The 13,758-nt window shown below is 47.6% G+C and overlaps 1 protein-coding gene across 1 annotated transcript in view; it reads left to right on the forward strand.

Moving 5' to 3' along the window:
- The window catches only part of STK36 (serine/threonine kinase 36), an 80,968-nt gene extending 68,007 nt beyond the window's left edge, over nucleotides 1-12,961 (forward strand). The window contains 7 exon segments of the mRNA XM_075178704.1: nucleotides 668-778; nucleotides 1,493-1,567; nucleotides 1,661-1,820; nucleotides 7,300-7,447; nucleotides 8,663-8,825; nucleotides 9,325-10,053; nucleotides 12,106-12,961. Coding sequence (XP_075034805.1) covers nucleotides 668-778; nucleotides 1,493-1,567; nucleotides 1,661-1,820; nucleotides 7,300-7,447; nucleotides 8,663-8,825; nucleotides 9,325-10,053; nucleotides 12,106-12,240 — 1,521 coding nt within the window. The 3' untranslated portion in view covers nucleotides 12,241-12,961.
- Nucleotides 12,962-13,758: the final 797 nt, after the last annotated feature.

Here is a 13,758-nt window from a genome sequence, read left to right on the forward strand (position 1 = left end):
ATCTACAATATATTTAGCTTCTGTCTATGTTGTTTTATCAGTAATTCATTTTCCTATTTTCTGTTATTTTGTAAGTTCCTTTCTGTTAAGTAGACAAATCCATGTTCAATTATTTTAAATGTGTTTTTTTGTAATATCATCACTCTAAACTGTCATGATTATAATCTTCCACTACTCATTTACTTCAGTTTAGATTGCTGCTAAGACAACCACCTTCCAAACATCAATCTTCTCCCCCTGTACTCCTGGTAGGACAGGTCTTTCATCGATAACCAATCTCAATCTTCTCCCCCTGTACCCCTGGTAGGACAGGTCTTTCATCGATAACCAACCTCAATCTTCTCCCTCTGTACCCCTGGTAGGACAGGTCTTTCATCGATAACCAACCTCAATCTTCTCCCTCTGTACTCCTGGTAGGACAGGTCTTTCATCGATAACCAACCTCAATCTTCTCCCTCTGTACCCCTGGTAGGACAGGTCTTTCATCGATAACCAACCTCAATCTTCTCCCTCTGTACCCCTGGTAGGACAGGTCTTTCATCGATAACCAACCTCAATCTTCTCCCTCTGTACCCCTGGTAGGACAGGTCTTTCATCGATAACCAACCTCAATCTTCTTCCCCTTTTATTCATATTTTTGTTGTCTGTTCGTCATTATCCTCTCTAGGCCACAGCCTCCATCTTAGCCGCTTCTCTTCATGACTTTGGTGAACGTGTAACTCTGTCACGTGATGTTCTGATATCTACCGTAAGAAGATCTCTCTCGGAGACGCCTCCGGTATGTTCTATCTCATGTTTCTTTTTATCTTATCTTGCTAGATTTCTAAGTTGGGTTAATATTGATTTGTCCATCATGCTTAGTACTGGCCGCCATGAGTCACTCTCGAGGACCTTCTTGTCTGTGCTGGGTTCTGTGGTGACTATTATAATGTACATGATTATAGCGGGGTTCTCTACTAATAATGTATTGTTCCATCTTACAGCCTCTCTAAATCACTCTTTGAACACTGGAGATTCAGTGACTAGTTCCTGGGGCAAATATACAATATACATACATGTGTTAATGAAGTAGAGGCAGATTATATTATCTGGGACTGGAAGATTGTATGTGTCGGCTGTAGTGGAGGGGAGACAGCATCGCTGCTAACACTCTCCGTATAATAGGCAGCCCGTTATTGGTAAAGGGGCAAAGGCAGCCCCAGCAATGAGGTACATGCGGGAAATTATTATCTATCATCAGTGACACATACAGTACGGGCAATAAGTCAATTATGGTGAATTGTTTAATATAATGAATCCATCCTGGAATAGCAGCCACACGCTCCACTAACCCTCAATCACATAATAACATATCCGTCTACTCTCTTAGTCATGGTATATATATATATATATATATATATATATATATATATATATATATATATATATATATTATACTCTCTCTGTCTTGGTCATAATATACTTTATGGCATCTGGAAATGTTATTTTTCAGTTACGATTTTCCCCTCCTCTGGGGTCAGGATTGTACGACTGGACATTTCATCTTTTACTTCAACAACTGACTCAGGTAATATCTGTGCGAGTGGAAGTAACACCCTCTGTCCCCTGTTTTATGGTATTTAACCCCCTGTCCTATTTCATCCTACATGTGGTATCTTAGGACACTGAAATGTTTCCTGCTGTGGCAGATGAGAGTGGCTTCCTGTGGCACAGTGTATGTATACTGCTGCGATTCTCCAGCCCAGGAGCACAGATGGAGGGAGACACCCCACGTGGAAAAGAATCCCCGCAGCCACATTGGAGCTTCCTGTCTGCACGTGGTAAGTGGCAATTCACAGAGCAATGTATGGGAGAAGTGGCCAGTTCACGGTACAGTGCATGGAGGAACTGGTCAGTTCACAGAGCAGTACAAGGAGGATGTGAGCTGGTGCAGAGCATGAATGAAGGGGCAGTTCATACAGCGGAGTGTGGAGGAAACAGGCAGTATGTGGGGCAGTGCAAGAATGAAGGGGCAGTTCATACAGCGGAGTGTGGAGGAAACAGGCAATATGTGGGGTAGTGCAGGAATGAAGGGGCAGTTCATACAGCAGAGTGTGGAGGAAACAGGCAGTATGTGGGGCAGTGCAGGAATGAAGGGGCAGTTCATAGAGCAGAGTGTGGAGGAAACAGGCAATATGTGGGGCAGTGCATGAATGAAGGGGCAGTTCATAGAGCAGAGTGTGGAGGAAACAGGCAATATGTGGGGCAGTGCATGAATGAAGGGGCAGTTCATACAGCAGAGTGTGGAGGAAACAGGCAGTATGTGGGGCAGTGCAGGGCAGGAATGAAGGGGCAGTTCATAGAGCAGAGTGTGGAGGAAACAGGCAATATGTGGGGCAGTGCATGAATGAAGGGGCAGTTCATACAGCACAGTCTGGAGTAAACAGGCAGTATGTGGGGTAGAGCATGAATGAAGGGGCAGTTCATAGAGCACAGTGTGGAGGAAACAGGCAGTATGTGGGGTAGAGCAAGAATGAAGGGGCAGTTCATACAGCGGAGTGTGGAGGAAACAGGCAATATGTGGGGTAGTGCAGGAATGAAGGGGCAGTTCATAGAGCAGAGTGTGGAGGAAACAGGCAATATGTGGGGCAGTGCATGAATGAAGGGGCAGTTCATACAGCAGAGTGTGGAGGAGACAGGCAGTATGTGGGGCAGTGCAGGTACGAAGGGGCAGTTCATAGAGCACAGTGTGGAGGAAACAGGCAGTATGTGGGGTAGAGCATGAATGAAGGGGCAGTTCATAGAGCACAGTGTGGAGGAAACAGACAGTATGTGGGGCAGTGCAGGAATGAAGGGGCAGTTCATAGAGCAGAGTGTGGAGGAAACAGGCAGTATGTGGGGTAGTGCAGGAATGAAGGGGCAGTTCATAGAGCAGAGTGTGGAGGAAACAGGCAATATGTGGGGCAGTGCGTGAATGAAGGGGCAGTTCATAGACCACAGTGTGGAGGAAACAGGCAGTATGTGGGGTAGAGCATGAATGAAGGGGCAGTTCATACAGCAGAGTGTGGAGGAGACAGGCAGTATGTGGGGCAGTGCAGAAATGAAGGGGCAGTTCATACAGCAGAGTGTGGAGGAAACAGGCAGTATGTGGGGTAGAGCAGGAATGAAGGGGTAGTTCATAGAGCACAGTGTGGAGGAAACAGGCAGTATATGGGGCAGTGTAGGAATGAACGGGCAGTTTATAGAGCACAGTGTGGAGTAAACAGGCAGTATGTGGGGTAGAGCATGAATGAAGGGGCAGTTCATAGAGCACAGTGTGGAGGAAACAGACAGTATGTGGGGCAGTGCATGAATGAAGGGGCAGTTCATAGAGCAGAGTGTGGAGGAAACAGGCAGTATGTGGGGTAGTGCAGGAATGAAGGGGCAGTTAATAGAGCAGAGTATGGAGGAAACAGGCAGTATGTGGGGCAGTTCATAGAGCAGAGTGTGGAGGAAACAGGCAGTATGTGGGGCAGTGCAGGAATGAAGGGGCAGTTCATAGAGCTCAGTGTGGAGGAAACAGGCAGTATGTGGGGTAGTGCAGAATGAAGGGGCAGTTCATAGAGCAGAGTGTGGAGGAGACAGGCAGTATGTGGGGTAGAGCATGAATGAAGGGGCAGTTCATAGAGCAGAGTGTGGAGGAGACAGGCAGTATGTGGGGTAGAGCATGAATGAAGGGGCAGTTCATACAGCAGAGTGTGGAGGAGACAGGCAGTATGTGGAGCAATGCAGGAATGAAGGGGCAGTTCATACAGCAGAGTGTGGAGGAAACAGGCAGTATGTGGGGTAGAGCATGAATGAAGGGGCAGTTCATAGAGCACAGTGTGGAGGAAACAGGCAGTATGTGGGGTAGAGCATGAATGAAGGGGCAGTTCATAGAGCACAGTGTGGAGGAAACAGACAGTATGTGGGGCAGTGCATGAATGAAGGGGCAGTTCATAGAGCAGAGTGTGGAGCAGACAGGCAGTATGTGGGGCAGTGCAGGAATGAAGGGGCAGTTCATAGAGCAGAGTGTGGAGGAAACAGGCAGTATGTGGGGTAGTGCAGGAATGAAGGGGCAGTTAATAGAGCAGAGTATGGAGGAAACAGGCAGTATGTGGGGCAGTTCATAGAGCAGAGTGTGGAGGAAACAGGCAGTATGTGGGGCAGTGCAGGAATGAAGGGGCAGTTCATAGAGCTCAGTGTGGATGAAACAGGCAGTATGTGGGGTAGAGCATGAATGAAGGGGCAGTTCATAGAGCAGAGTGTGGAGGAGACAGGCAGTATGTGGGGTAGAGCATGAATGAAGGGGCAGTTCATAGAGCAGAGTGTGGAGGAGACAGGCAGTATGTGGGGTAGAGCATGAATGAAGGGGCAGTTCATACAGCAGAGTGTGGAGGAGACAGGCAGTATGTGGGGCAGTGCAGGAATGAAGGGGCAGTTCATACAGCAGAGTGTGGAGTAAACAGGCAGTATGTGGGGTAGAGCAGGAATGAAGGGGCAGTTCATAGAGCAGAGTGTGGAGGAGACAGGCAGTATGTGGGGTAGTGCAGGAATTGAAGGGGTAGTTCATAGAGCACAGTGTGGAGGAAACAGACAGTATGTGGGGCAGTGCATGAATGAAGGGGCAGTTCATAGAGCAGAGTGTGGAGGAGACAGGCAGTATGTGGGGCAGTGCAGGAATGAAGGGGCAGTTCATAGAGCAGAGTGTGGAGGAAACAGGCAGTATGTGGGGTAGTGCAGGAATGAAGGGGCAGTTAATAGAGCAGAGTATGGAGGAAACAGGCAGTATGTGGGGCAGTTCATAGAGCAGAGTGTGGAGGAAACAGGCAGTATGTGGGGCAGTGCAGGAATGAAGGGGCAGTTCATAGAGCTCAGTGTGGAGGAAACAGGCAGTATGTGGGGTAGAGCATGAATGAAGGGGCAGTTCATAGAGCAGAGTGTGGAGGAAACAGGCAGTATGTGGGGTAGAGCATGAATGAAGGGGCAGTTCATAGAGCAGAGTGTGGAGGAGACAGGCAGTATGTGGGGCAGTGCAGGAATGAAGGGGCAGTTCATAGAGCAGAGTGTGGAGGAAACAGGCAGTATGTGGGGTAGAGCATGAATGAAGGGGCAGTTCATAGAGCTCAGTGTGGAGGAAACAGGCAGTATGTGGGGCAGTGCAGGAATGAAGGGGCAGTTCATAGAGCAGAGTGTGGAGGAGACAGGCAGTATGTGGGGTAGAGCATGAATGAAGGGGCAGTTCATAGAGCAGAGTGTGGAGGAGACAGGCAGTATGTGGGGTAGAGCATGAATGAAGGGGCAGTTCATAGAGCAGAGTGTGGAGGAGACAGGCAGTATGTGGGGTAGAGCATGAATGAAGGGGCAGTTCATACAGCAGAGTGTGGAGGAGACAGGCAGTATGTGGGGCAGTGCAGGAATGAAGGGGCAGTTCATACAGCAGAGTGTGGAGGAAACAGGCAGTATGTGGGGTAGAGCAGGAATGAAGGGGCAGTTCATAGAGCAGAGTGTGGAGGAGACAGGCAGTATGTGGGGTAGTGCAGGAATGAAGGGGTAGTTCATAGAGCACAGTGTGGAGGAAACAGACAGTATGTGGGGCAGTGCATGAATGAAGGGGCAGTTCATAGAGCAGAGTGTGGAGGAAACAGGCAATATGTGGGGCAGTGCATGAATGAAGGGGCAGTTCATAGAGCAGAGTATGGAGTAAACAGGCAGTATGTGGGGCAGTGCAGGAATGAAGGGGCAGTTCATAGAGCACAGTGTGGAGGAAACAGGCAGTATGTGGGGCAGTGCAGGAATGAAGGGGCAGTTCATAGAGCACAGTGTGGAGGAAACAGGCAGTATGTGGGGTAGTGCAGGAATGAAGGGGCAGTTCATAGAGCACAGTGTGGAGGAAACAGGCAGTATGTGGGGCAGTGCAGTAATGAAGGGGCAGTTCATAGAGCAGAGTGTGGAGGAAACAGGCAGTATGTGGGGTAGAGCATGAATGAAGGGGCAGTTCATATAGCAGAGTGTGGAGGAGACAGGCAGTATGTGGGGCAGTGCAGGAATGAAGGGGCAGTTCATAGAGCACAGTTTGGGGGAAACAGGCAGTATGTGGGGTAGAGCATGAATGAAGGGGCAGTTCATAGAGCAGAGTGTGGAGGAAACAGGCAGTATGTGGGGTAGAGCATGAATGAAGGGGCAGTTCATAGAGCAGAGTGTGGAGGAGACAGGCAGTATGTGGGGCAGTGCAGGAATGAAGGGGCAGTTCATACAGCAGAGTGTGGAGGAAACAGGCAGTATGTGGGGTAGAGCAGGAATGAAGGGGCAGTTTATAGAGCACAGTGTGGAGGAAACAGGCAGTATGTGGGGCAGTGTAGGAATGAAGGGGCAGTTCATAGACCACAGTGTGGAGGAAACAGGCAGTATGTGGGGCAGTGCAGGAATGAAGGGGCAGTTCATACAGCAGAGTGTGGAGGAGACAGGCAGTATGTGGGGTAGAGCATGAATGAAGGGGCAGTTCATACAGCAGAGTGTGGAGGAAACAGGCAGTATGTGGGGCAGAGCATGAATGAAGGGGCAGTTCATACAGCAGAGTGTGGAGGAGACAGGCAGTATGTGGGGTAGAGCATGAATGAAGGGGCAGTTCATACAGCAGAGTGTGGAGGAAACAGGCAGTATGTGGGGTAGAGCATGAATGAAGGGGCAGTTCATAGAGTTGAATCAATACTTTACTGACCACTCTGACACACAGTTTTGTGCAGTTACTGAGCTCACCCTCCCTTAGGAGCAGCTTTGGGACATCCCCGGTATTCCAGAATCCCCTATTGGGATGAATTATAAATTGTGGTTTTTGTACTTAGGATAAATCCTTTGCTCTGAATCTAATGTGCTCCCTCCCGTTACGCTCTCTGTTCATGTCTCCTACTTCTTTGCTGTTCACGGTTATCCCTGTAGAATTCTCATTGTCTGTAATCCTGTTTAGTTCATTGGGGCTTTGTTAGCCGGACAGCCAGTGGGGTATAGAGAGGGAAGGTAATTGTGAAAGTGCCCAATGATCTCTCTCACCACACCCTATACCATTGTCTTCAGTGTCCCCCATTGGATCCAAGGTCAAGGATTTCACATAAGTATTTATTACATAGCACTGTACATTGAGGCGTTTATGGGAAATATTTAATAGATAATGATGGAAGAAGTGGACAGTGATCAGGAAGGCTCTGACATTGTAGTTATCAGCAGCAGATCACATTCACACCATCCCACATAGGAGCACAATCTGTGATGTTATCACTAATCCCAATGTATTTGCTGTTTTAGGAGTTGTGACTTTTCTCCATCTGGCTCTGGTAACCTCCGTACAGGACCCCAATCATTTCCTTGGTCTTCTCAGAATCCCTGAAAGTGGTGTCATGACAGCCTTGAACCGACTAGTGAACCCCAATTTCCTGGATCATGTGACCGAAATGTAAGTGGGGTAGAATCACGATTGGTTTGTGTCAGTGTGTAGCTCCCGACTAGTTCAGTTCTAATATATAATGAGGGCAGGATCGGCCCCATCATGTTACAGGCTGTATTATAGATAGATGATAGTAACATATAATTATATCATGGACGATGACTTCAAGCTCTACATTTATATCACAATCCTGGTATTGCTATAAAATCACATAATCTTTGCACTTAATCAGACCACAATTCTGTGCTTTACTATAGACTAATATAAATAAATATTCTGTCCAGTTCTATGATCTTATAATTCTGATTATTACTATAGGTTTACATCATTATTCTGTCCTGATATGTGATATCTGCCCTGTGACAGTAACGTTGTCTGCCCTGTGTCCCTGTGATGGTGACGTTGTCTGCCCTGTGACGGTGGCGTTGTCTGCCCTGTGACGGTGGCGTTGTCTGCCCTGTGACGGTGACGTTGTCTGCCCTGTGTCCCTGTGACGTAGCGTTGTCTGCCCTGTGACGGTGACATTGTCTACCCGGTGTCCCTGTGACGGTGACGTTGTCTGCCCTGTGTCGGTAGCGTTGTCTGCCCGGTGACGGTGACGTTGTCTACCCTGTGTCCCTGTGACGGTGACGTTGTCTGCCCTGTGTCGGTAGCGTTGTCTGCCCGGTGACGGTGACGTTGTCTACCCTGTGTCCCTGTGACGGTGACGTTGTCTGCCCTGTGTCGGTAGCGTTGTCTGCCCTGTGACGGTGACGTCTGCCCTGTGTCCCTGTGACGGTGACGTTGTCTGCCCTGTGTCGGTAGCGTTGTCTGCTCTGTGACGGTGACGTCTGCCCTGTGACGTTGTCTGCCCTGTGTCCCCGTGTCGGTAGCGTTGTCTGCCCTGTGACGGTGACGTCTGCCCTGTGACGTTGTCTGCCCTGTGTCCCTGTGTCGGTAGTGTTGTCTGCCCTGTGACGGTGACGTTGTCTGCCCTGTGACGGTGTCTGCCCTGTGACGGTGTCTGCCCTGTGACGGTAACGTTGTCTGCCCTGTGACAGTAACGTTGTCTGCCCTGTGACAGTAACGTTGTCTGCCCTGTGTCGGTGACGTTGTCTGCCCTGTAACGGTAGCGTGGTCTGCCCTGTGTCGGTGACGTTGTCTGCCCTGTAACGGTAGCGTGGTCTGCCCTGTAACGGTAGCGTGGTCTGCCCTGTGACAGTAACTGTTTCTTTCTCTTTGCAGCAGCCGGGTGTCTGGCTGGGATGTCTCTCTCACTGTGTCCGATATAATATGTCTCGTCTCTCAGTTACTCTGTCTTCCCTTATCATTTGATGTCCCCGGTGAAACTATGGCTGAAATTTTTAGATCTCTTAGAGAACAGCAGACGCTCACTTTACTATTGCAGGTAAGAAATATCTATCGATCTATCTATCCATCTCTCTCTCTCATATGATCTGTCTATCTCATTTGGAAGATAGAGAAGAGAAATTCAAATGAAAGACAAGTATTCTTTTATTATCACTGTTGCTGGACCTGTTTTCACTGATGCACTTGAGCTGAAATAATCTGAAGCGTCTCCAGGTGTAATGTGTCCTGTGCCACTACTTAAGATGTAAACTCTGCCACAACACCCCCTCCCCTCCCCCACACGCACATTGCGCATTCGTACAAAAGGGCTGTCTGATCTGTCTCCCTCCAACCATTGCGCTATGTGCAGATTCTCATCCATAGCATTTTCCTCCTCAGCGTTTCTACAAACAGGGATTGATATGTTCTCTTTAATATAACACACCTTCCATAAACAGACTTCCATTTATGCTGATATTTCACCTGGCAATGAAGAGTTTCAGCTTGTGTCTGTTTCATGTTCAGAGACAAACAATCTCTCACTTCTTGTTTTTCAGGCATGTTGTACACTCCCAGTAGCACTAGTGGAAACACCTGTCTGCCTTCTATGCCGACTTGTTCTGATGGAGGTGGACTTTCTGGCAGAATTCTCCTGTAAAGCTATGTCTTCAGATGATGTTGTCTCCTGGTTAGGAAGTGCTGTGCTGTCTGGACAAGACAGTGTAATTATTGAACTCTTGACGCTGTTTAGTCACTTAATCCGAGCATCCCCCTCGAACTTACCACTAGTACAAAGCATTGTGGGGGATTGGGACAAGCTTCTTGGCCAACTTCTTAAGCCTCAAGGTGCGGAAATGAGATCCGCAGCCTGTACGTTTGTAGGGAACCTTTCACGTCTTGGTATATCTATTTCACCTGCCATGGTGGATAGACTCCTAGACTGTCTTTCAGACCATGATACCCGAGTAAGACGATCTGCAGCATTTGCTGTAGGAAATTGTGCTTTCCATAAATCTTGTGCAGAGGACGATAGCTCCTGGGTGTCGATTGCAACATCTAAATTCCTAATGTTGTTAAGAGATCCACAAACAAAAACTCGAGTTCATGCAGCAAACGCTCTTGGAAACCTAGGCACATTGCCCAGAGATGTAGGAAGCCCTCATCTACTGAAGTTAAAGGTGCCACAGCAGCTTCTGCATTCAGCTTGCACAGACCAAGAAGAGCCTGTCCGACTTGCCTCTGTCATAGCCCTGCGCAGTCTTAGCAGCATCATCAACATACGCCAGGTACTTGTAAAAACTTGCATCAGTTTTCTCTCACATGTGATAGCTTAGTGAATTCCACTCACAGTGTCTTATTGTTGTACAGGAGGTCACATATTTTCTGCTTCCAGTGTCTGACATTAATCATTGTACAATTGTGGAGCTGGCAATGTGTACATCACACAGTGTTTTGTTGTGGTACAGGTGTTCATACATTAACTGAATATGGTGACGGAGGTCCTACAGTGTCTGGATGTGGTTCCGGGTGTCTAGATGAGGTGGCGGTAGTTGCACAGTGTCTGGATGTGGTTCCGAGTGTCTGGATGAGGTGACTGAGGTCCCACAGTGTCTGGATGTGGTTCAGAGTGTCTGGATGAAGTGACGGAGGTCTCACAGTGTCTGGATGTGGTGCCGGGTGTCAGGATGAGGTGACAGAGGTCCCATAGTGTCTGGATGTGGTTCCAAGTGTCTGGATGAGGTTACAGAGGTCACACAGTGTCTGGATCTGGTTCCGGGTGTCAGGATGAAGTGACGGAGGTCCTACAGTGTCTGGATCTGGTTCCGAGTGTCTGGATGAAGTGACGGAGGTCCCACAGTGTCTGGATGTGGTTCAGAGTGCCTGGATGAGGTGATGGAGGTCCTACAGTGTCTGGATGTGGTTCCGGGTGTCTAGATGAGGTGGCGGAAGTTGCACAGTGTCTGGATGTGGTTCCGAGTGTCTGGATGAGGTGACTGAGGTCCCACAGTGTCTGGATGTGGTTCAGAGTATCTGGATGAAGTGACGGAGGTCCCACAGTGTCTGGATGTGGTGCCGGGTGTCAGGATGAGGTGACAGAGGTCCCATAGTGTCTAGATGTGGTTCCAAGTGTCTGGATGAGGTTACAGAGGTCACACAGTGTCTGGATGTGGTTCCGAGTGTCTGGATGAGGTTACAGAGGTCACACAGTGTCTGGATCTGGTTTTGAGTGTCTGGATGAGGTTACAGAGGTCACACAGTGTCTGGATCTGGTTCCGAGTGTCTGGATGAGGTTACAGAGATCACACAGTGTCTGGATCTGGTTCCGAGTGTCTGGATGAAGTGACGGAGGTCCCACAGTGTCTGGATGTGGTTCCGGGTGTCAGGATGAAGTGACGGAGGTCCTACAGTGTCTGGATGTGGTTCCAAGTGTCTGGATGAGGTTACAGAGGTCACACAGTGTCTGGATCTGGTTCCGAGTGTCTGGATGAAGTGACGGAGGTCCTACAGTGTCTGGATCTGGTTCCGAGTGTCTGGATGAAGTGACGGAGGTCCTACAGTGTCTGGATCTGGTTCAGAGTGTCTGGATGAGGTGACTGAGGTCCCACAGTGTCTGGATCTGGCTCCGGGTGTCAGGATGAGGTGACTGAGGTCCTACAGTGTCTGGATGAAGTGACGGAGGTCCTACAGTATGTCCAAAAAAGGAGAGAGAAAGAGAAAATATGTATAGATACATATTTTCTCTTTCTCTCTCCTTTTTTGGACATACATGTTATAGTATGTGAGGGTGCACCACAAATCAGTAATAGATTACTTATACAAGTCACATTTGTTTTGACTTCATTAAATATTTTTGTATGGGTTTACCCAGTGCGGTCTACAATTTTTTAGGAGGTCCTACAGTGTCTGGATCTGGCTCCGGGTGTCAGGATGAGGTGACTGAGGTCACACAGTGTCTGGATGTGACTGGATCTTAGATAGCATTCAAGTCCCTTCTGAAATTAACCTCTTTCGCGCTTTTGGTATGTGTCAGGGCTTCTAGTTTTCCCTCACTTCCTGTCCCTTCCTTCTTACTCCTAGATGTGTCTGCAATAAGCCCGTCCCTTATATGACGGACAAAATTTTTAGAACTGGTCCTGGAGTGACCGCCCATGTAACTCTGAGAATTGATGGGCTGGTGGGAGATGTTATCTTGGCAGTGTGGCCTGGTCCAGTCACACTGTACATTACCCCAGGGAAGGAATCGATCACCCAGTCATGTCAGCATCCAGAGTCTCCTTATTTGCACTATGGTCATTGGGATATAATATAAATATATCACATTATCTCTCTCCCTACAGCAACTGGTGTCTCTCAATGCTGGCGAGAGATTGTCAGCTTCTCTGTCTGACAGAAAGCCATTATCACCCAGAAGAGTGTCTCTCACTCATCACTGCAATAGACTGCTACACCAGCTCACCTCCGAGAGTGCCTGAATCTCATCTGACAGAGAGACTGCTCCCTCACATGACAGTCATCCTGCGATGGACACGTGTACACCATATGTAAAGTCATCAATGGAACATGTGTAATGAAGACACTTATATAGACAATATTACAGTATCTCCTATTCGTTAACGTCACCTCCTGTACCCCTTGTAACCAGGGTGAGTGAAAGTGTCTGAATAAAATCCAGATCAATTACTGTCTGAGATGTAACTTATTCTATATAATTATCTATATCCAGATGAGGTCACTATGTCGTGTGTACATGTGCTGGCACAGCAAGACTTATTCTCATATATAAGCAACATGACGTAGTGATATTACTCTTTCATCTTAGGGGGACACTGAAATGGGGCTTGGACACTTTATCTGGCAACAACTCAAGCTGTACCCCATTGGCTGCTAGTACTTCAGTTTGTTTTAGTACCTGCAAGAGCAGGACTTGGTTTCTGTTTTTGCTTTTGTAGCCACAATGCCAGCTTTATTTTCTATATATAACAGTGTGAAAGTAATAATATTGAGCTTGCTATATTGCAGCCATTTTTGTTCTTAAGACACATGATCAACTGTGACAGATGTTGACTGATCTTATACTATTAAAGTTAAAGCATTTTTAGGTGTATCATAATCTCTGTGTGCTCTTCCATTCCGGACCTGTGTGTCAGACAAGGGCTCTGGCTTTTTGCTGAATAAACCTTCATATTATTTTGATCCAAGACTATTTCAATAATATCTCATTAAAAAATTGGGGGCTCGTAGCCAGACGAGAGAAACAAGACGGGATGAGACTGAATTGTATGGGAAATAGCAGGTAATTGATGGTAGGGGCGATGCATAGCTGATGCCCTTCATTCAGAGGATGGATTTGTGGAATTTTGTTATTACTCTGCCATATCAGACTGTATTATGATATATATTATTGTTTAAAAGTATATGTGACAAAAAGATTTACAGACCGGAAACATCACATGATCAACACAGGTGCAGAAGTAAACTGATCTTATATCATATATGGATTTGTTTTACTCTGAAGAACTTTCCTTACAGAAAGGCCGTATACCAGCTTATATTTAGTGTGATGAAATTATTTCCTGTTTTCATCAAATATTTAAGTTAAAGCATATTTAGGTGTATAAATGATATCTGTGTGCGCTTCCATCCCTGTCCTGTGTGTCAGATAAGGGCTCTGGTTCTTTGCTGAATAAACCTTCTTATCATTTTGATCCAAGACTGATTCAAGAATATTTCATTAAACAACAGTAAGTTTGTTGTGACTCTCAGGCACCCTCTGGGTGATAGTGGTGGTGGGTGCATAGACGGTACCACGATCAGTGCCTCCTTCTGCTCCTGCTCGCTCCCAGTGGAGGGGACCTGGTCACTACACAGGTAGTGATTGAGATCTCTTTAGTTTCAAGGTGTATCGGCACCAAAACCGCATTCCCGAGGTTGTGGCTTCCAGGTAGGTGGCTCGCTTCTCTATCTGGTGACTACAAGCGGTTAGCCCCGGA

The sequence above is a fragment of the Mixophyes fleayi genome, chromosome 7 (genome assembly GCF_038048845.1).
Source record: "Mixophyes fleayi isolate aMixFle1 chromosome 7, aMixFle1.hap1, whole genome shotgun sequence".
Lineage (NCBI taxonomy): Eukaryota > Metazoa > Chordata > Amphibia > Anura > Limnodynastidae > Mixophyes > Mixophyes fleayi.